Genomic DNA, 24,278 nt, shown 5'->3' on the forward strand with positions numbered 1-24,278 from the left:
GTATGCAGACCTAGTGGATATGTCGTCCTGTCCACCATGGTCTCTACCTCTGAGGCAGGACCTTCTAATTCAGGGTCCTTTCAACCATCCAAACCTTCTCAAATTTCTCTGAGGCTGACTGCTTGGAAATTGAACGCTTGATTCTATCAAAGCGTGGGTTTTCGGATTCGGTTATTGATACCTTGATACAGGCTCGAAAACCTGTTACCAGAAAAATTTACCATAAGATATGGCGTAAATATTTATATTGGTGTGAATCCAAGAGTTACTCATGGAGTAAGGTTAGGATTCCTAGGATATTGTCTTTTCTACAAGAGGGTTTAGAAAAGGGCTTATCCGCTTTTCAGCCTCCTGAAAGAATTACAGCTCATTCCACTAGAGCTGTGGCTTCCACTTGGGCCTTTAAAAATGAGGCCTCTGTTGAACAGATTTGCAAGGCTGCCACTTGGTCTTCACTTCATACTTTTTACAAATTTTACAAATTTGACACTTTTGCTTCTTCGGAGGCTGTTTTTGGGAGAAAGGTTCTACAGGCAGTGGTTCCTTCTGTTTAATGTTCCTGCCTTGTCCCTCCCTTCATCCGTGTACTTTTAGCTTTGGTATTGGTATCCCATAAGTAATGGATGACCCGTGGACTGAACACACTTAACAAGAGAAAACATAATTTATGCTTACCTGATAAATGTATTTCTCTTGTAGTGTGTTCAGTCCACGGCCCGCCCTGTCTTTTTGAGGCAGGTTCTAAATTTTAAATTATAACTCCAGTCACCACTGCACCCTATAGTTTCTCCTTTCTCGTCTTGTTTCGGTCGAATGACTGGATATGACATGTGAGGGGAGGAGCTATATAGCAGCTCTGCTTGGGTGATCCTCTTGCAACTTCCTGTTGGGAAGGAGAATATATCCCATAAGTAATGGATGACCCGTGGACTGAACACACTACAAGAGAAATAAATTTATCAGGTAAGCATAAATTATGTTTTCTTTTACAAGATATACCGAGTCCACGGGTTTCATCCTTTACTTGTGGGATATATTCCTCCTGCTAACAGGAAGTGGCAAAGAGCACCACAACAGAGCTGCTATATAGCTCCTCCCCTAACTCCTCCCCCCAGTCATTCTCTTTGCCTATGCTAGCAATAGGAAGGGTAAAGTTTATGTGGTGATAAAAAGATAGTTTAGTTTTTCTTCAATCAAGAATTTTTTATTTTAAATGGTAACGGTGAGTACTGTTTTTACTCTGGCATGACATAGAAGAAGAATCATGCCTTGAGTCTGATGATCTTAGCAGTAGTAACTAAGATCCATGTTCGTTCTCTCAAGTTTTACTGAGGAAGTACAGGAGAAATCTTCAGTATGGGGGAACGTTTTCTTGCTGCAAGCAGTATCAAGGTATGTCCAGTCATTTACATTCTGAGGAGACCTGATATATCAGAATTTGGCTGACATATTTCCCATGCGGGTTAAAGGTTAAGCAGTATTCCTTATATAAAAAAAAAAAGGGTGGTACTGTAGTAACCTGTGTATTATTATCCCATTCAAGATAACATGGGATACTTAAGGGTTGGTTTTAGACACTGGGGCAGCCTAGGAAACACCTAATGTTACGATTATGGGGTTTATTGAGGTTGAGTTTAATTTTTCTGTGGGGTTCACATGGCATGTTCATTACAAAAAAGCAGTGTGTGCATATTTTTATTGTTGAAACGCTTCCCATGCGGTTTTCTCAAGTTGTCAGTTCATCAGACATGATGGGCGGGGCCTAATTTTGCGCTTCAGTGCACAGTTAGTTTCTGGAGAGGTAGCAGCCATTAGCTCCGGTTGGAACCAGACTGTGAGGCTGTATTTTGGAGTGGGACCGGATCGTTTCGACAGGTCTTGGGGGCAGGTAGGCAGAATCCATTAAGTGAAAATTGTCTGCAGATCGTTTTTTACTGCCTACTTTACTAAAAATAAGATTTAACTCTCCTATTACTTGTGGTGCAATATCCGATAGCACATTAGGCTCTCATATCAACAAAATTATTCATTTTGAATATCGTTTTAACGACTTTGCAAAACAGTGTACACTTTTTAATCTTAAAGGCGCAGTAATCGTTTTTGTGCTGAATTCTTTTTCTCTTGTTAAGTGTATCCAGTCCACGGATCATCCATTACTTGTGGGATATTCTCCTTCCCAACAGGAAGTTGCAAGAGGATCACCCACAGCAGAGCTGCTATATAGCTCCTCCCCTCACTGCCATATCCAGTCATTCTCTTGCAACTCTCAACTAAGATGGAGGTCGTAAGAGGACTGTGGTGTTTTATACTTAGTTTATTTCTTCAATCAAAAGTTTGTTATTTTTAAATGGTACCGGAGTGTACTGTTTATCTCAGGCAGTATTTAGAAGAAGAATCTGCCTGCGTTTTCTATGATCTTAGCAGAAGTAACTAAGATCCTTTGCTGTTCTCACATATTCTGAGGAGTGAGGTAACTTCAAAGGGGGAATAGCGTGCATGTTTTCCTGTAATAAGGTATGTGCAGTTAAAATATTTTTCTAGGAATGGAATTTGCTAGAAAATGCTGCTGATACCGAAGTAATGTAAGTAAAGCCTTAAATGCAGTGATAGCGACTGGTATCAGGCTTATTAATAGAGATACATACTCTTATAAAAGTGTATTTTAAAACGTTTGCTGGCATGTTTAATCGTTTTTTTACATATGTTTGGTGATAAAACTTATTGGGGCCTAGTTTTTTCCACATGGCTGGCTTGAATTTTGCCTAGAAACAGTTCCCTGAGGCTTCCCACTGTTGTAATATGAGTGGGAGGGGCCTATTTTGGCGTTTTTTTGCACAGCAAAAATTACAGACACAGACATCCAGCTTCTTCCTGCATAATCCAGGACTTCTCTGAAGGGCTCAAAAGGCTTCAAAAGTCGTATTGAGGGAGGTAAAAAGCCACAGTAGAGCAAATGGAGTTAATCATCCATTTGCAAGTGAGTGCAATGCTCTGCTAACTTATTACATACACTGTAAAAATTTCGTTAGTGTAACTGCATTTTTTCACTGTTATTTCAAAATTTGGGAAAATTTGTGTTTCTTAAAGGCGCAGTAACGTTTTTTATATTGCTTGTAAACTTGTTTTAAAGTGTTTTCCAAGCTTGCTAGTCTCATTGCTAGTCTGTTTAAACATGTCTGACACAGAGGAACCTACTTGTTCATTATGTTTGAAAGCCATGGTGGAGCCCCATAGGAGAATGTGTACTAAATGTATTGATTTCACCTTAAACAGTAAAGATCAGTCTTTATCTATAAAAGAATTATCACCAGAGGGTTCTGTCGAGGGGGAAGTTATGCCGACTAACTCTCCCCACGTGTCAGACCCTTCGCCTCCCGCTCAGGGGACGCACGCTAATATGGCACCAATTACATCAGGGACGCCCATAGCGATTACCTTGCAGGACATGGCTGCAATCATGAATAATACCCTGTCAGAGGTATTATCTAGATTGCCTGAATTAAGAGGCAAGCGCGATAGCTCTGGGGTTAGGAGAGATACAGAGCGCGCAAATGCTGTTAGAGCCATGTCTGATACTGCGTCACAGTATGCAGAACATGAGGACGGAGAGCTTCAGTCTGTGGGTGACATCTCTGACTCGGGGAAACCTGATTCAGAGATTTCTAATTTTAAATTTAAGCTTGAGAACCTCCGTGTATTGCTTGGGGAGGTATTAGCTGCTCTGAATGACTGTAACACAGTTGCAATTCCAGAGAAATTGTGTAGGCTGGATAGATACTATGCGGTGCCGGTGTGTACTGACGTTTTTCCTATACCTAAAAGGCTTACAGAAATTATTAGCAAGGAGTGGGATAGACCCGGTGTGCCCTTTTCCCCACCTCCTATATTTAGAAAAATGTTTCCAATAGACGCCACTACACGGGACTTATGGCAGACGGTCCCTAAGGTGGAGGAAGCAGTTTCTACTTTAGCAAAGCGTACCACTATCCCGGTTGAGGACAGTTGTGCTTTTTCAGATCCAATGGATAAAAAATTGGAGGGTTACCTTAAGAAAATGTTTATTCAGCAAGGTTTTATTTTACAGCCCCTTGCATGCATTGTGCCTGTCACTGCTGCGGCGGCATTCTGGTTTGAGGCCCTGGAAGAGGCCATCCAGACAGCTCCATTGAATGAAATTATTGACAAGCTTAGAACGCTTAAGCTAGCTAACTCATTTGTTTCTGATGCCATTGTTCATTTGATTAAACTAACGGCTAAGAATTCCGGATTCGCCATCCAGGCGCGTAGGGCACTATGGCTTAAATCCTGGTCAGCTGACGTGACTTCAAAGTCTAAATTACTCAACATTCCTTTCAAGGGGCAGACCTTATTCGGGCCTGGCTTGAAGGAAATTATTGCTGACATTACTGAAGGCAAGGGTCATACCCTTCCTCAGGACAGGGCCAAATCAAAGGCTAAACAGTCTAATTTTCGTGCCTTTCGAAATTTCAAGGCAGGAGCAGCATCAACTTCCTCCGCTTCAAAACAAGAGGGAACTGTTGCTCATTCCAGACAGGCCTGGAAACCTAACCAGTCCTGGAACAAGGGCAAGCAGGCCAGAAAGCCTGCTGCTGCCCCCAAGACAGCATGAAGGAACGGCCCCCTATCCGGAAACGGATCTAGTGGGGGGCAGACTTTCTCTCTTCGCCCAGGCGTGGGCAAGAGATGTTCAGGATCCCTGGGCGTTGGAGATCATATCTCAGGGATATCTTCTGGACTTCAAAGCTTCTCCTCCACAAGGGAGATTTCATCTTTCAAGGTTATCAGCAAACCAGATAAAGAAAGAGGCATTCCTAAGCTGTGTGCAAGACCTCCTAGTAATGGGAGTGATCCATCCAGTTCCGCGGACGGAACAAGGACAGGGATTTTATTCAAATCTGTTTGTGGTTCCCAAGAAAGAGGGAACCTTCAGACCAATCTTGGATCTAAAGATCTTAAACAAATTCCTCAGAGTTCCATCATTCAAAATGGAAACTATTCGGACCATCCTACCCATGATCCAAGAGGGTCAGTAAATGACCACAGTGGACTTAAAGGATGCCTACCTTCACATACCGATTCACAAAGATCATCATCGGTTCCTAAGGTTTGCCTTTCTAGACAGGCATTACCAATTTGTAGCTCTTCCCTTCGGGTTGGCCACGGCCCCAAGAATTTTTACAAAGGTTCTGGGCTCACTTCTGGCGGTTCTAAGACAGCGAGGCATAGCGGTGGCTCCGTTTCTAGACGACATCCTGATACAGGCGTCAAGCTTTCAAATTGCCAAGTCTCATACAGAGATAGTTCTGGCATTTCTGAGGTCGCATGGGTGGAAAGTGAACGTGGAAAAGAGTTCTCTATCACCACTCACAAGAGTCTCCTTCCTAGGGACTCTTATAGATTCTGTAGAGATGAAAATTTACCTGACGGAGTCCAGGTTATCAAAACTTCTAAATGCTTGCCGTGTCCTTCATTCGATTCCACGCCCGTCAGTGGCTCAGTGCATGGAAGTAATCGGCTTAATGGTAGCAGCAATGGACATAGTGCCATTTGCGCGCCTGCATCTCAGACCGCTGCAATTATGCATGCTAAGTCAGTGGAATGGGGATTACTCAGATTTGTCCCCTCTACTAAATCTGGATCAAGAGACCAGAGATTCTCTTCTCTGGTGGCTTTCTCTGGTCCATCTGTCCAAGGGTATGACCTTTCGCAGGCCAGATTGGACGATTGTAACAACAGATGCCAGCCTTCTAGGTTGGGGTGCAGTCTGGAACTCCCTGAAGGCTCAGGGATCGTGGACTCAGGAGGAGAAACTCCTCCCAATAAATATTCTGGAGTTAAGAGCAATATTCAAGGCTTCTAGCTTGGCCTCAGTTAGCAACACTGAGGTTCATCAGATTTCAGTCGGACAACATCACAACTGTGGCTTACATCAACCATCAAGGGGGAACCAGGAGTTCCCTAGCGATGTTAGAAGTATCCAAGATAATTCACTGGGCAGAGTCTCACTCTTGCCACCTGTCAGCGATCCACATCCCAGGCGTAGCGATCCACATCCCAGGCGTAGAGAACTGGGAGGCGGATTTTCTAAGTCGTCAGACTTTTCATCCGGGGGAGTGGGAACTCCATCTGGAGGTGTTTGCTCAACTGGTCCATCGTTGGGGCAAACCAGAACTGGATCTCATGGCGTCTCGCCAGAACGCCAAGCTTCCTTGTTACGGATCCAGGTCCAGGGACCCGGGAGCAACGCTGATAGATGCTCTAGCAGCTCCTTGGTTCTTCAACCTGACCTATGTGTTTCCACCGTTTCCTCTGCTCCCTCGACTGATTGCCAAAATCAAACAGGAGAGAGCATCGGTGATTCTGATAGCGCCTGCGTGGCCATGCAGGACCTGGTATGCAGACCTAGTGGACATGTCATCTCTTCCACCATGGACTCTGCCTCTGAGGCAGGACCTTCTAATACATGGAGATTGAACGCTTGATTCTATCAAGGCGTGGCTTCTCCGAGTCAGTCATTGATACCTTAATACAGGCTCGGAAGCCTGTCACCAGGAAAATCTACCATAAGATATGGCGTAAATATCTTTATTGATGTGAATCCAAGAGTTACTCATGGAGTAAGGTTAGGATTCCTAGGATATTGTCCTTTCTCCAAGAGGGTTTGGACAAAGGCTTATCAGCTAGTTCTTTAAAAGGACAGATCTCTGCTCTGTCTATTCTTTTGCACAAGCGTCTGGCAGAAGTTCCAGACGTCCAGGCATTTTGTCAGGCTTTGGTTAGGATTAAGCCTGTGTTTAAAACTGTTGCTCCCCCGTGGAGCTTAAACTTGGTTCTTAAAGTTCTTCAGGGAGTTCCGTTTGAACCCCTTCATTCCATTGATATTAAACTTTTATCTTGGAAAGTTCTGTTTTTGATGGCTATTTCCTCGGCTCGAAGAGTCTCTGAGTTATCTGTCTTACATTGTGATTCTCCTTATCTGATTTTTCATTCAGACAAGGTAGTTCTGCGTACCAAACCTGGGTTTTTACCTAAGGTGGTTTCTAACAGGAATATCAATCAAGAGATTGTTGTTCCATCATTGTGTCCTAATCCTTCTTCAAAGAAGGAACGTCTTTTGCATAATCTGGACGTAGTCCGTGCCTTGAAGTTTTACTTACAGGCTACTAAAGATTTTCGTCAAACATCTGCCCTGTTTGTCGTTTACTCTGGACAGAGGAGAGGTCAAAAAGCTTCGGCAACCTCTCTCTCCTTTTGGCTTCGGAGCATAATACGCTTAGCCTATGAGACTGCTGGACAGCAGCCCCCTGAAAGGATTACAGCTCATTCTGCTAGAGCTGTGGCTTCCACCTGGGCCTTTAAAAATGAGGCCTCTGTTGAACAGATTTGCAAGGCTGCGACTTGGTCTTCGCTTCACACCTTTTCAAAATTTTACAAATTTGACACTTTTGCTTCTTCGGAGGCTGTTTTTGTGAGAAAGGTTCTACAGGCAGTGGTTTCTTCCGTTTAAGTTCCTGCCTTGTCCCTCCCATCATCCGTGTACTTTGGTATTGGTATCCCACAAGTAATGGATGATCCGTGGACTGGATACACTTAACAAGAGAAAACATAATTTATGCTTACCTGATAAATTTATTTCTCTTGTAGTGTATCCAGTCAACGGCCCGCCCTGTCCTTTTAAGGCAGGTCTAAATTTTAATTAAACTACAGTCACCACTGCACCCTATGGTTTCTCCTTTCTCGTCTTGTTTCGGTCGAATGACTGGATATGGCAGTGAGGGGAGGAGCTATATAGCAGCTCTGCTGTGGGTGATCCTCTTGCAACTTCCTGTTGGGAAGGAGAATATCCCACAAGTAATGGATGATCCGTGGACTGGATACACTACAAGAGAAATAAATTTATCAGGTAAGCATAAATTATGTTTTTTCACATATAATAAAGATTGGGAACGACTTGTGCTGTTATTACTAGTCTGTACAACATATCTGACATGGGAACTCAGTGTTCTATGTGTTTAGAAGCCATGGTGGAACCCCCTCTTACATTGTGCCCTTCTTGTACTGAAAGGGCCTTACACTGTAAGGATCACATTTTAAATAAAGAAAGTGGGCCTCAGGATGGTTCTCAGTCTGCAGAGAATCAGGATATGCCATCTAATTCTCCCCAAGTGTCACAACTTTTAACGCCCACACAAGCGACGGCAAGTACTTCTAGTGCGTCTACTTCTTTTACTTTGCAAGATATGGCTGCAGTTATGTCTACTACCCTTACAGAGGTATTGTCTAAACTGCCAGGTTTGCAGGGTAAATGCCATAGGTCAGATATTAATGTAGATACTGAACCCTCTGACGCCTTAGTGGCTATTTCCGATGCACCCTCCCAATGCTCTGATTTGGGGATTAGGGATTTTATGTCTGAGGGAGAACTTTCAGAGTCAGGAAATGTATTACCTCAGACAGATTCGGACTTTGTGTCCTTTAAATAAAAATTAGAACACGTCCGCTTATTGCTCAGGGAGGTTCTGGTGACTCTGGATGATTGTGACCCGATCACAATTCCCCCAGAAAAATTGTGCAAAATGGACAAATATTTGGAAGTACCTACTTACACGGATGTTTTTCCGGTTCCTAAGAGAATTTCGGAAATTGTTAAGAAGGAATGGGATAGACCAGGTATACCCTTTTCTCCCCCTCCTAGTTTTAAGAAAATGTTTCCCATATCTAACACCATGCGGGACTTCTGGCAATTGATTCCCAAGGTGGAGGGAGCTATATCTACTTTAGCTAAACGTACAACTATACCCATTTAGGACAGTTGTGCTTTTAAAGACCCTATGGATAAAAAAATTAGAGGGTCTTCTAAAGAAAATATTTGTTCACCAGGGTTTTCTCTTACAGCCTCTAGCTTGCATGGTTCCAGTAACTACTGCAGCTGCCTTTTGGTTTGATGCCCTGGAAGAGTCTCTGAAGGTTGAGACACCTTTAGAGGACATTTTAGACAGACTTAAGGCTCTTAAACTAGCAAATTCTTTTATGACTGATACTTTTCAACTTGCAAAATTAGCAGCGGAAAACGCAGGCTTTGCCGTTGTAGCGCGTAGAGCTTCATGGCTAAAGTCATGGTCGGCTGATGTATCGTCTAAATCTAAGCTTTTATCTATTCCCTTCAAAGGTAAGACCCTATTCGGGCCGGAGTTGAAGGAAATAATCTCTGGCATTACTGGAGGTAAGGGTCACACCCTACCTCAGGACAAGCCCCTCAAGATGAGGAGTAAACAAAATAATTTTCGTTCCTTTCGAAATTTTAAAGGAACATCCTCTGCTTCCTCTTCCTCCACTAAGCAGGGAGGGAACGTTGCTCAATCCATGGTGGTCTGGAGACCTTACCAGGCCTGGAATAAAGGTAAACAGGTCAAAAAGCCTGCTGCTTGTACCAAGACAGCATGAAGGGGCAGCCCCCGATCCGGGACCGGGTCTAATAGGGGGCAGACTCTCTTCCTTTGCTCAGGCTTGGGCAAGGGATGTACAGGATCCCTGGGCACTGGAAATTGTGACCCAGGGGTATCAGTTGGAATTCAAGGACTTCCCCCCAAGGGGAAGATTTCATCTTTCACGATTGTCTGTAGACCAGACAAAAAGAGAGGCGTTCTTACGCTGTGTAAAAGACCTCTACACCATGGGTGTAATTTGCCCAGTTCCAGATCGGGAACAGGGGCAGGGGTTCTATTCAAATCTATTTGTGGTTCCCAAAAAAGAGGGAACCTTCAGACCAATTTTAGATCTCAAATATCTAAACAAGTTTCTCAGAGTCCCATCGTTCAAAATGGAGACTATTCGTACAATTTTGCCAATGATCCAGGAGGGTCAATACATGACCACGGTGGACCTGAAGGATGCGTACCTTCACATTCCTATCCACAAGGATCATCATCAGTTCCTGCGATTTGCATTTCAGGACAAACATTATCAGTTTGTGGCCCTTCCCTTTGGGTTGGCCACGGCTCCCAGGATCTTCACAAAGGTTCTAGGGTCTCTTCTAGCGGTTCTCAGGCCGCGAGGCATATTGGTGGCACCCTATCTGGAAGATATCTTGATCCAGGCGTCAACCTATCATCTGTCCAAATCTCACACGGACATTGTGTTGTCATTTCTGAGAACTCACAGTTGGAAAGTGAATGTAGGAAAGAGTTCACTAGTTCCACAGACAAGAGTTCCATTCCTGGGAACTCTGATCGACTTGGTAGACATGAAAATATTTCTGACAGAAGTCAGAAAATCAAAGATTCTAAATACTTGCCGGGCTCTGCAGTCCATTCATCGGCCATCAGTGGCTCAGTGTATGGAAGTCATCGGACTAATGGTAGCAGCAATGGATATTATCCCGTTTGCTCGCTTTCATCTCAGACCACTACAGCTGTGCATGCTCAGTCAGTGGAATGGGGATTATGCGAATTTGTCTCTTCGGTGGTGGTTGTCGCAGGACAATCTGTCCAAAGGGATGTGCTTCCGCAGGCCATCTGGGGTAATAGTAACGACGGACGCCAGTCTTCTGGTCTGGGGTGCAGTCTGGAATTCCCTGAAGGCTCATGGTGTGTGGACTCAGGCGGAGTCTCAAATTCCAATCAATATTCTGGAACTGAGAGCGATATCCAACGCGCTGCTAGCGTGGTCTCAGTTGGCTTTGGCCAAATTCATAAGATTCCAGTCGGACAATATCACGACTGTGGCATATATCAATCATCAGGGGGGAACAAGGAGTTCTCTAGCGATGATAGAAGTATCAAAGATAATTTGATGGGCGGAGGCTCACTCTTGCCATCTGTCTGCGATTTATATCCCAGGAGTAGAAAACTGGGAAGCGGATTTTCTAAGTCGTCAGACTTTTCATCCGGGGGAGTGGGAACTCCATCCGGAGGTGTTTGCAGCCTTGATTCATCAATGGGGCACACCAGAATTGGATCTGATGGCATCTCGACAGAATGCCAAACTTCCACGCTACGGGTCCAGGTCAAGGGATCCTCAGGCTGTACTGATAGATGCTCTAGCAGTACCTTGGTCGTTCAACCTGGCTTATGTGTTTCCACCGTTTCCTCTCCTTCTTCGTGTGATTGCCAGAATCAAACAGGAGAGGGCTTCAGTAATTCTAATAGCGCCTGCGTGGCCACGCAGGAACTGGTATGCAGATCTAGTGGATATCTCGTCTCTGCCATATAATGACGTAGAGAGCGGGTTGTTCCACTCTCTACTACAACTCATACACAGATCAGGAAGTAATCCTGGGGGCGGAGCAAGGAGCGATAACGCTCAGTAAGTAAAATATTATTTAAAAAAAAAACAATTGAATTTTAAATAAAAAAAAAAATTAGCGATTTTGGTGATAGAGACTTAAGTAATACGATTTTACCTTCAAATTGCCCTCAATTTACCATCACTTTAAGCAAATGGAAGTTGCTACATATTAGCTGAAAGCAAAGCCTTGAGTTTGGGACAAACAAGTCAGCGGCCAAGATGAGCAAATGTTAGTTATTTCATTAGCATCACTAGTTTGTTGCAGAAACAGATATGTTGTACATAAAGCAGCTGAGAGCTGAGGTTATCTTTAGTATTACATGTTGTGCACATACCAGAACTACAAGCAATTTATTAAACTGAAATACCTGTCCCAGTGTATAGTAGGTTTAAATACAGCTGTGATGTTTGAATAGCAGTGCACAACCTGGGAGGTTTAGAGTTAATTAAAGGACAATCAAGTGCTGAACCAAAATGAGGTGGCTCCTAAGCTTACATTCCTGTTTTTAAAAATAAAGATAGCAAGAGAACAAAAAAATGATAATAGGAGTAAATTAGAAAGTTGCTTAAAATTACAGGCTCTATCTGAAACATTAAAGAAAAAATTAGGTTTAGTATCCCTTTAAATAACACTCCCATATATTATTATTAAAACCTTTAACTTCTTCAATATCTAGTTTTGTTTTTTTTAAATGGGTTTTTTTTTTGGGGGGGTAGATTAGGAACAGAACCCCTCACTTAAAAAAAACACTTAATTATTATCTTATCTCCTTTGCTTTAGCTATTTAATTCCATATATAAATAAACTCCTGCACTGATCAAGCTATCACATTTTCCTGGATGCACTCCAGCCTTTATAAAGAAAATCAGGCAAAATAAATAATAAAAGTAGAATTGTCACTATTTGTGAGTTCACAATGATCCATTTTACCCACTGGAGTGTATGAAGTTGTTTACAAATAGCTCCTTTACATGATGTAGTTTGTAAATAGCTGCCTTTGCTTTATGAAACCTCTACCTATATTGAAAAATAAAATCCTGCTATAGAAGACATGATGCAGCAGTATAAATCACCTTACTAGTGTGTGTGGGGATCCAACAGTTTTAAAAGGTTGTTCCTGCAGCTGCTTTGAATACAATGAAAGATTATCAGCTGCTTTCCTGAATACATTGTACTTTTTAGCAGATTAAGCAGGCTCAGTTTTGATTCCAACATGTAACATATTACACTATTATTATAATTTATGGGTATTTAGGTGGTGCCCTACATAATTTGTGTAATTCAGTTGTCAATAAAGCTTTTACTTCTCTATTCTATGCTATTTGGCTTCCTGGAATTTACAGCGGCAATAAACTGTTACTTTGTCAAGAGAGAACTCATGAACAGCAATTTTATTTGTATCTTAGTCAAAACCGTTCATGCAAAAATTAAAAAGTTTTCTAAGTTCTAAAGAGTTCTAGCATCAATACTGCTTTCATTATATATAAATAAATATATATATATATATATATATATATATATATATATATATATATATATATATATATATATATATATATATATATATAGCTATTCATGACCGCCATTTACTTTCAGATTTCCACACTACACTTAATATCCTGCTGATCAGCGTAGGATTAATCAAAAGTCAATTCAATCAACCTCAACTATGGAACAGAAATTTACTGTATCTACCACGCTGTGTATGTGGGAGCTTTAACCGATTTAATGTCATTCATCTGTTCTCCAGCATTTTATTTATTTTTTATTGATGCCAACCCCTGGGGCTGTTGTGTGAGTCCATCTGTTTCCTTGAGATTTCCTGGTAGAATATTTCGCAGCGCACTTTGAATACAATTTGATCCTTGCAAACATGTAGCTCGGAATTTTCCTTTTGCATTTGAATAGAACATTCTGTCTGTTTCAATATTTACAATAGACTATTCCTGTTCTTGCTGTATATTAAATATCATGCATGTTTATTATGGTAATGTTGTGCCCAGTACCTATATTATTAGTTTATTTGTAAAGCACCAACATATTCTGCATCATTATCTCATTCGGTACATAAATGATAAAGGGCTGTGCGCAATAGTTACCACCTTAAAGGGACAGTCTAGTCAAAATTAAACTTTCATGATTCAGATAGCTTTCCAATCTTTTATCATCAAGTTTGCTTTGTTCTTTTGGTATTCTATGTGGAAAGCTAAACCTAGGTAGGCTCATATGCTAACCTCTAAGCTATTGAACTGCCTCTTATCTCATTGCATTTTGACCATTTTTGACAGTTAGACACTGCTAGTTTATGTGTGCCATATAGATACCATTGTGCTCACTCCCGTAGAGTTATTTAAGAGCACTGATTGGCTTAAATAAATGTTTGTGAAAAGAACTGAGCTACGGGGGCAGTCTGCAGAAGATACAAGCTAATCATACAGATAAAAAGTATATAAATATAACTGTGCTGGTTATGCAAAACTGGGGAATGGGTAATCAAGGGATTATCTATCTTTTTGTACTATACGAATTCTGGAGTAGACTGTCCCTTTAAAATGAGATGATGTGCAAGACAAATTGGCTCATGAGCTTATTGAGAAAACAACTTTCCAATTTACTTCTATTATTTAATATTTATTTTGCTTCCTTCCCTTGTTATCCTGAAAGGTTTATCTAGGAAAGCTCAGGAGCAGCAAAGAACCTAGGTTCCGGCTGCTGATTGGTGGCTGAATATATAAACCGATTCTCATTGGCTCACCCATGTGTTCAGCTAGAAACCAGTAGTGCATTGCTGCTCCTTCAACAAATAATACCAAGAGAATGAAAGAAATTTGATAATAGAAGTAAAATGTAAAATTGTATGTTCTACCTAAATCATGAGATTTTTTTGTTAAGGTTTCAAGTCCCTTTAAGACACTTTTAAATTCACTTCTATTTTCAAATGTGCTTTGTTCTCTTAATATCCCTTGTAGAGGGAGAATATGCACATACCCTACACTAGTGGGAGCTAGCTGCTGATTGGTGCCTGTACACACTTGTCTCTTGTGATTGGCTAACTAGATGTGTTCAGCTGTCTACCAGTAGTGCAGTGATGCTCCTTCAGCAAAGGATAACAAGAGAACAAAGCAAATTTGATAATAGTAATAATTTGATAATTGTATGTTCTATCTGAATTCCAAAATAACATTGGGGTTTCCCGTCCCTTTACGAGCTTTTACTGTGCATATTTCTTAAACTGCATGTCTGCTCAGAGAGCCGGCGGTGGCTTCTCTTATGTAAACCACAGACAATACACGGCGCACATAATATATACTGCCACTTGGCAGTGCATGTGCAGTGCTGCCCTTTGCATATCAACAGAGGTGCTACACATGCACCTCCCAGCATCCCAATAGAATTACCACTACAGAGACCCAACTGTCCTGGATTTGCCATGTGGTGGGAGGTCTGCAAGCGCCTGCGTTCCTGGTCCCAGCTCTGTTTAGCATGATTATATCTAGATATGCTCTATGTGCTTGCACAACACAAAAAGGCTCACAGAGATGGCTTTTACTAGGTGGTTTTTGTTGTTGCTGATTTGTCTGGAATGTCCCTTTACCATAGTCAAGAGTGCACTACTATGAACCTATCAGGGGAGCAGACATATGTACATATGCTGCAGTCTCGGGCTCCAGGAGTATGACCTTGTCTTTGTGTGTTTAATGCATTTATTGACAAAGTGGGTGTTTTATTACTATTGTTTGTGTGTACACTCATTTCACTCACTTACAATGCAGAAAACATTAGCAGTGCAAAAGTGAAGGTCAGTGTGCGGATAACAATCATTTGTACCTACATATATATCATGCGTGGCAGAGAGGTTCTCATTAGTAAAAAGATCGCCAGAGGCTCCAGTTATCTCCTGCTTTTTCCCCATCAAGTATAAATCTAGAGCAACCTAGTGCTGTAATTGAGAGAAATATAGAGTTGGACATTTGCAGGAAATGTAATGAAATAGTGATTGTTTGTTATGAAATGTCTTCTAATCTAGATTGAAATTAATAGTCCTTGAGCGCAATGACGGATTGATCCGCTGTGCTGAATGAGTCTTCCGCTGAGAGGTGCATCATTAGTTTTCCTTGCACAAACTGCCAAGTCCTGACCACGGTTCCTTTTATTTGTGGTAACTTGTTAGACACCATAAAATGGACATATAAGTAATATGAAATGCAGTGATCTGTTAGAACACTTTGGGCCAGGTTACAAGTGGCACACAAAATATCGTTTTTGCTAAAGTGATATTTGCACTCCACTTTGTAAGCAGATTGAAGATTGTAAGTTCCTACGGGAATAGGGCCCTCAATTCCCTCTATATTTGTCTCTAAAATGTTGTCTTATATTTTATTGTTTCACCGTTGTACTTATATCTTCGTACCTATGGACAGCGCTGCGGAATCTGTTGGCGCTTTATAAATAAAGAATAATAATAATAATAAATACCAGCGCACGCAAATGTATTTTGCATGGAAGCTTTGCGCTCATGAGAGCGTGCTTCAATAGGCTCCAATGGGAGACTTGTTCTGATGCCGTCCTACACGACACAGAACCTAAGGGCAGCGATGGGCAGCAAATTTAAATATATATGTATATAATAATATACATATATATATTTACAGGGAACACACAGGTCCCATAGACCGCAATGTAAAGGCACTTTTACACCCCACACTCCCCAACTTTAACCCCTTATTACTGCTTTTTGCAGTTACTTTATTACAAAATAAGGATGCTACTATTTTTATTTTTAATAAAGAACACTATAAAATGTGGTTACTGGTTACATTTTTGAATGCTAATTGCTACTGCAAGCTTGTAGTAGCAATAACCAGCCACTTCTAATGGCTGGTTATTTATCTCACGCCCGTTCACGTTTAAATTTGCGCCCCACTTGTAATCTAACCCTTTATTGTTGCACTATTGCCTGCATATAAGTGTATGTTTAACCCCTTAACGTACGTCGCTGCAGTCCTGGGCTTCTCTCTGCCACAATCTCTCTCAAAATAGCGAGATTGCGCTATTTTTGCATGCCCCACGAGTGGGGCACTGCAGAAATAGATTTTCAGAGTTACCGATGCAGAGAGGGCCACTCTGTAGCCCTCTCTGCATCGGACAGCGGTGGTGCCGTTCATTGGTGGGTGGGTGGGTGGGAGCATAAGGAGGGAGGCGGGTGGGTGGCTCATCGCTGGAGGGGGTGGGAGGGGGCGGGAGGAGAGTGGGACTGCTAGGCCACGCTACACAGATAGGGGGAAAAAAGCCGGGAAGTGAGGAGGCAGGAGGGAGGAAGGACAATAAGGGGGATCCTATGTGGGATTCATTGTGGGAAAGGGATCTGGGAGGGGGGTATGGTAATGAGGGGGTGGCAGTTACACTACAGAAAATATGGTTAATGGCTTTTTTTTAAAAATGCATAAATTGAGGCAAACTGGGTAACTGGCAGACAGCTGCCAGTACTTAAGATGGCGGCAAATAGATAGAGGGGGGAGGGTTGGAGAGCTGTTTGGGGGGCAGGGAGGTTGGGGGTAAAAGGGGATCCTACACTGCAAAAAATATTTAAAAAAATTAAATATATATAAAAAAGCAGCCTTTCTGCCAGTACTTAAAGGGACAGTCTAGGCCAAAATAAACTTTAATGATTCAGATAGGGCATGTAATTTTAAACAATTTTCCAATTTACTTTTATCACCAATTTTGCTTTGTTCACTTGGTATTCTTAGTTGAAAGTTTAACCTAGGAGGTTCATATGCTAATTTCTTAGACCTTGAAGCCCACCTCTTTCAGATTGCATTTTAACAGTTTTTCACCACTAGAGGGTGTTAGTTCACATATTTCATATAGATAACACTGTGCTCGTGCACGTGAAGTAATCTGGGAGCAGGCACTGATTGGCTAGACTGCAAGTCTGTCAAAAGAACTGAAAAAAGGGGCAGTTTGCAGAGGCTTAGATACAAGATAATCACAGAGGTTAAAAGTATATTATTATAACTGTGTTGGTTATGCAAAACTGGGAAATGGGTAATAAAGGGATTATCTATCTTTTAAAACAATAAAAATTCTGGAATAGACTGTCCCTTTAAGATGGGGGTGACAATTGTGGGGTGGGGGAGGGAAGAGAGCTGTTTGAGAGGGGTCAGGGAGGGATCTATCAGGTGGGAGGCTGATCTCTACACTAAAGCTAAAATTAACTCTACAGGCTACCTAATTAACCCCTTCACTGCTGGGCATAATACAAGTGTGGTGCACAACGGCATTTAGCAGCCTTCTAATTACCAAAAAGCCATGCCAAAGCCATATATGTCTGCTATTTCTGAACAAAGGGGATCCCAGAGAAGAATTTACAACCATTTGTGCCATGATTGCACTAACTGTTTGTAAATAATTTCAGTGAAAAACCTAAAATTGTGAAAAAAGTTAAGGTTTTTTTTTTATTTGATCGCATTTGGCAGTGAAATAGTGGCATGAAATATACCAAAATGGGCCTAGATCAATACCTGTACTTTGGGATGTCTACTAAAAAAAAATATATAGTTTTGATAGGTAAATATATAAAAAAAAGTCTCTATTTATGTTAAATGTAGTGATGGCAAAAATGCTAAAAATGCTCTGGTCTTTTGGGGAAGTTTTTGTCTGAAGTGCCCGGTCCTTAAAGGGACATGAAACCCAAAATTTTGCTGTCATGATTCAAATAGAGAATACAATTTTAAACAACATTCCAATTTACTTCTATTATTTAATTTGCTTTATTCTTTAGATCTCCTTTGTTGAAGAAATAGCAATGCGTATGGATGAGCCAATCACACAAGGCATCTAAGTACAACCACCAATCAGCAGCTACTGAGCCTATTTAGATATGCTTTTCAACAAACGTTATCAAGAGAATGAATCAAATTAGATATTAGAAGTAAATTGGAAAGTTGTTTAAAATTGCTTGTTCTTTCTAAATCAGGAAAGAAAAAAAAATGTGTTTCATGTCCCTTTAAGGGGTTAAAGGAACATGAAACCCACATTTTTTTTCTTTTCTAATTCGGGTGGCGCATACAATTGTAAACACCTTTCCAGTTTACTTCTATTATCAAATGTGCTTCATTCTCTTGCTATCCTTTGTTGAAGATGTAGCAGCACATTTTTGGAAGCTAGCTGAACATATTGAATGAGCCAATGAGAAGAGTCAAACATGTGAAGCTACCAATCAGCAGCAAGCTCTCAGTAGTGCACTGCCGCTCCTGAACCTACCTAGATATGTCTTTCAAAAAAAGGTTACCAAGAGAACAAAGCAAATTAGATAATAAAATTGTTTAAAATTGCATTTTCTGTCTGAATCATGAAAGTAAAATGTTGGGTTTCATGTCCCTTTAAAGGGATATGAAACCTAAATGTTTTCTTTCATGATTCAGATAGAGCAGGCAATTTTAAGCAACTTTCTAATTTACTCCTATTATCAATTTTTTGTTCTCTTGGTATCTTTTTTTTGAAAAGCAGGAATGTAAGCTTAGGAGCCGGCCCATTTTTGGTTCAGCACCTGGTTAGCGCTTCCTGATTGGTGGCTAAATACATTTTGAATGTGCAATAGATTTTTTTCTAACAAATGCTAAAGTTTCCTTTAATTTGACAGCCCCCTGTATCATGTGACATTAGGGTTGTCAACCCTCCCTTATTTTCAGGGATTTCCCTTATTTGCCCAAACTTTTTTAGTGTCCCAGTCTCCCTTATTTATCTGCTCTTCATTTAATACTGTATTCTTGTGCTCTTATTTAATGTTAGTTAATCATTTTGATGTGTCTGACAGTTTTGTGTCTTTAAATGAGAAATAGAATTCACAGATTTGCAGAAAGTTTCTGAATGTATTAAAGGGACATTCCAGTCAAACTATAAATGGACATAGAAGAATTACATCTCTGAATGGAAACATATTTGCAATATACAGCTATTGGCAAAAATGCTTCTAGTAAACGTTACCACTGTTTTAGTGTTAACATTTTTCTCTGCATGTGAAGCATAGCTAGATATTCTCAGTGTACCAGCATTTTAAATACTGTAGCTGCTCAGATCATCAGTGGGGCTTGTATCATGTCAGCAATTAACAAATTGAGTCTTTACCAGATGGTACAAGCACCTCTCTGAGCAAGTGTTGTGTTTAAACTGCTGGTGCACGGTGCATACTTAAATACACTTTTGAAACGGCTATAGCTTTTACTGGAAGCTTCTATTCAAAACTGAAATGCATCTATGGGAAGTCCAGTTTTAGCTGGAATGTCTCTTTAAGCTAAACTGTGTGAATGAAGATGATTTGTACGAAATTTGTGTTGAGCCAAACCGTATCAAATTGTAAAACAGTTACTGTATAATTTGTCTGTTTCCTACATGAAATGTGTTAATTCTCCATTATTTTCTTAAACAAAAGTTGGCAACCCTATATGACAGCCATAAGCCCTTTAATTAACCACTGCAGAGGGATTAAACACATAGCTGAAGTCCTGCTAAGGAGCCATAAAACATTCCAGATTGTGAGCTGGACACATCCAGTGAGGGCTACTGGCGTATGCTGCTGATTGTTGGCTATCTGGCCATGTCTCTTTTAAATGTCTGATTTAACAGTAGTTATAAGACCACCATGTACTGCAAAGCTCACACTTAAAAGGACAGTTTAGTCAAAATTAAACTTTCATGATTCCAACAGGGCATGCAATTTTAAAATATTTTCCAATTTACTTTTATTATCAAATTTGCTTTGTTCTCTTGGTATTCTTTGTGGAAAGCTTAACCTAGCTAGGCTCATATTCTAATTTCTAAGATGCCTCTTATCTCAGTGCATTTTGACAGTTAGACACTGCTAGTGTATGTTCCAATATAGATAACTCCACGGGAGTGAGCACAGTGTTATTTATGAGTCAGCACTGATTGCCTAAAATTCAAGTCTGTCAAAAGAACTGAAATAAGGAGGCAGTCTGCAGAGGCGTAGGTACAAGGTAATCACAGAGGTAAATGGTGAATTAATATAACAGTGTTGGTTATGCAAAACTGGGGAATGGGTAATAGAGTGATTTATCTTTTTAAACAATAACAATTCTGTAGTAGACTGTCCCTTTAAACACTGCCAATGTTTGCAATGCTGGCGTAAGTATTCTAGATTTGCTAATATTATGATGCAAATCACTCTTAATTTTCTGCTCCCAGGTTCCAAATTATCTCAACACAATTACAGAATCATCACCAATAATCCGTCAACTGCAAAATCCCTCATCAGCATTCTCCTTCCCGCTTGGAGCTGTCTGCCTCCCGCGCCGTAACCTCCCGTGGTTATGTAACCAGGATTTTTGTAGTCTGTGCCCTTGTTGATTCCTGAACAGATGCTGCCGCTTTGTCTTGTTTTTTATCTGCATGTAGCACACCAAGAAGCGTCTGATTACAGGCGCACTAGAGAAAACTATTTATGTACGAAAGCACAGTCTTCAACGCCCTCTAAATAAATAGTGTTTTATTCTTACGCTACATTAAAGGGGCATTAAACATGACATAAATGCTAGAATGACATATTCAAATAAAAGATTAGTATGAGAATAATATGCGGGTACATTTTTTTTTTTTTTTATATTGGCTGTTTAAATATCAGTATAATAAGACAAATATTTGCAAGAAGGTAGGTGTCATGTGACAATGGGTGGCTTTAGTTATATACAATACATGGTATTCTACCTCTTAAAGGGCCATTATACACTCATTTTTTCTTTGCATAAATGTTTTGCAGATTATCTATTTATAAAGCCCATAAAGTTTTTTTTTTTTTTAAATGTATAGTTTTGCTTATTTTTAAATAACATTGCTCTGATTTTAAGACTCCTAACCAAGCCCCAAAGTTTTAGAATACCGATGTATACCTACTCCTGCTTGCTCCTGTTTGTGTAAAGGGTCTTTTCATATGCAAAAGAAGGGGAAGCGTCTGATATTTCCCACTTGCAATGGGCTTTCCAGATACCTTTTCAACAGAGCTAAACCGAGAGCTTCTAAGTACGTTTATAAACAGTTTTTTATACTGGCTTTTTATATTAGTATCTGTGCATCTTATTCTTTATAGTAGTGTCTATTACATGCAGTTATATAAAAATTGGTGTATACTGTCCCTTTAAGCATTCATGGGAACTTCATGCCACAGATAGTTGAGTCCCCCAGTGATCACAGACATACAGATGGAGATTATGTTATCAGCAAAGCCATCAAAGGTCACCTGCCCATGTGACACACAATATATCTATGTTCTTTGAACTTGGACATATGCGTTATACAACAGATCCTAATATAAACTGTGTGTTGTCATTCCTTCATACAAACAGCTAGAGCGTATTGTTTGTTTAACTGCCTGACCCCGATTTCCATGCTAATTTATTGATGAAACAGGCTAGAATCAAGTGTTCCCACACACACAGCATATCAGGTTATTTGCTTTTTTTTCTTTACGGATTCCACGGTATCAAGTTGAAGTTTTTTGCCCAGATTCCCTCTTCAGTAGATTTTGTTTCTGAAAGGTAGACTGGATAAAAAATAGCCCTTTGTAAGCTGGGCTAGAGTACTTCTGGTAGCACACATGTGTATTGAAAAGGCTGTCGCCTTGGGACAATAATATCAATTTCTCAGGCACAGGAATGCGCAGCGCAATGTCGGCAATAACATAAGAACCTCTGCTTTGTATTTTTTATCCCACAAATGTTTACTGTTTTATCAGGTTTAAAGGACCAGTAAACACAGTAGATTTCCATAATCAGCAAATGTGTAATAAAAAGACAATGCAATAGCACTTAGTCTGAACTTCAAATGAGTAGTAGATTTTTTATCTAAAAAATTTCAGTTATATCTATTTCCACGCCCCCTTTATCATGTGACAGCCACCAGCCAATCACAAATGCATATAGGTATATTCTGTGAATTCTTGCACATGCTCAGTAGGAGCTGGTGACTCAAAAAGTGTAAATATAAAAAGACTGTGCACATTTTGTTAATGGAAGTTAGTTTGAAAGTTGTTTAAAATTGCCTGCTCTATCTGAATCAATTTTGACTTGAGTGTCCCTTTAAAATAGCCAGGGTCGATAATTTTATATTATTTAAAGGAACAGGAAAGATAAAATTACAGTTACATGGTTCAGATAATGCAGCAATTTTAGGACAATTTTCAACTTCTGTTAGCAAATTGATTATTATTATTATCATCAGTTATTTGTAGAGCGCCAGCAGATTCTGCAGTGCTATAAACCTTGGAATAATATACAAAGGTAGGAGACAAATGCTTAGGGCTAGATTTATCAAGCTGAGCGGGGCAAATTTCCCCGGAGGAATTTACCATTGCACTTGAGCGCTATTTTGCGCTCGCATGCAATCCTGCCCCCTGCCCGCACACAGTCAGTCACACGCGGGCAGGAGCTGTCAATCTCCCCGGTCGGACTAGACCGCGGAGATTGAATTTTGCCACCTCTAAGGTTAGGAAAGCTGATGACCGCTGCTTGTTAAATACGGTGAGCAGGTTCTTTTGTGAGAACCTGCAGCCATAGGGGCTCAAAGGCTGGCAAAAGCCTTTGATAAATCTAGCTCTTAGAAGTCCCTGCCAAGAGTTGTAAATCACCTCTCATGAATGTGATCTACAAAACAGCTGGGCTCATAGGCTTACATGCTAAGCTATGTCATTCCTGCTCTAGAGCTGACTTTAACTTTAGCTAATAGTGCAATAATAAAATGCTCCTTTTGCACTTTGCGCCCCTTTAAAGGGAAATTTAACTCTGGTAGGAAACAAACTATACCCGTATTCTGCAAAGGATCGTAATCTATAACTTTTACATAGACTACATAGCTTGGTATGTAAAATTGTCTGTTTTATTTTTATCATATTGCATTTAAAATAAAATGCCCTTCAGTGTTGTAATTAAGAATCTTTTGATTAACAGGGTTCTGCAAGAATAGTGTCTGAACTGTCCTCTACTCCACCTGCTGGCTACATACCGGTAGTGCAGAAACCAGAAGCTGTTGTCCATGCAATAAAGGTCAGTATCTCAACGCTAGTAGTTGTAATTATATTATGTTGTCCAACATCACTTTGCTAGAACAGTGTTGGCCGTTGTACGATTTATTATGTCCAGGCTATTTTTTCTCATTTGATTGTTTTTAGTTTAGCCATATCATAAAATAATCTGGTCCAAAGACATAAAACCTAATATCAGTCTTAAAAGGACATGAAACCCAGAGTTTTATTTTTCAATTTTAAACAACATTCTAATTTCCTACTATTATCAAATTTTCTTTGTTCTCTTGGTATCTTTTGATGAAACTAAGGGATGTAGGCTCAGGAGCGTGCACCTGTCTGGAGCACTTATATGGCAGCAGTTGCGCAAGAATGTTATCTATATGCAAGAGCACTATTTCCTGCCTTGTACTGCTCTAGACACCTATATAGGTATCTCTTCAACAAAGAATCCATGGGAACAAAGCAAATTTGATTATATAAATAAATTGGAAACTTTTTTTTAAATGGTATGCGCTGTCTGAATCGTAAAAGAAAATTCTTGGGTTTCATATCCTGTTAAAATACTAATTTATAATACTAATAATACAGCATGCAGATAGAAATAAAGACACCACTGTTCATTATATGGAATTTTAAAGGGACGTGAGAATTTAAATTAAACTTTTATGATTTAGATAGAGAATTCAGTTATAAAAGACTTCCCAATTTTATGCTCAACGTTAACTTTGTCTTAAAGGGACGGTCTAGTCTAAAACAAACTTTCATTATTCAGATAGGGCATGTAATGTTAAACAATTTTCCAATTTACTTCTATCACCAATTTTGCTTTGTTCTCTTGGTATTCTTAGTTAAAAGCTAAACCTAGGAGGTTCATATGCTAATTGCTAAGCCCTTGAAGACCGCCTCTTAGCTCAGGGCATTTTGACAGTCTTT

General features: G+C 40.3%; 1 protein-coding gene across 1 annotated transcript in view; it reads left to right on the top strand.

Annotated features, from left to right (window-relative positions):
• Positions 1-24,278, top strand: part of CCDC85C (coiled-coil domain containing 85C) — a 278,137-nt gene that overhangs the window by 223,587 nt on the left and 30,272 nt on the right. The window contains exon 4 of the mRNA XM_053697480.1: positions 23,269-23,364. Coding sequence (XP_053553455.1) covers positions 23,269-23,364 — 96 coding nt within the window. The remainder of the gene's footprint in view (positions 1-23,268; positions 23,365-24,278) is intronic.

This window comes from Bombina bombina, chromosome 1 (assembly GCF_027579735.1).
Source record: "Bombina bombina isolate aBomBom1 chromosome 1, aBomBom1.pri, whole genome shotgun sequence".
NCBI lineage: Eukaryota > Metazoa > Chordata > Amphibia > Anura > Bombinatoridae > Bombina > Bombina bombina.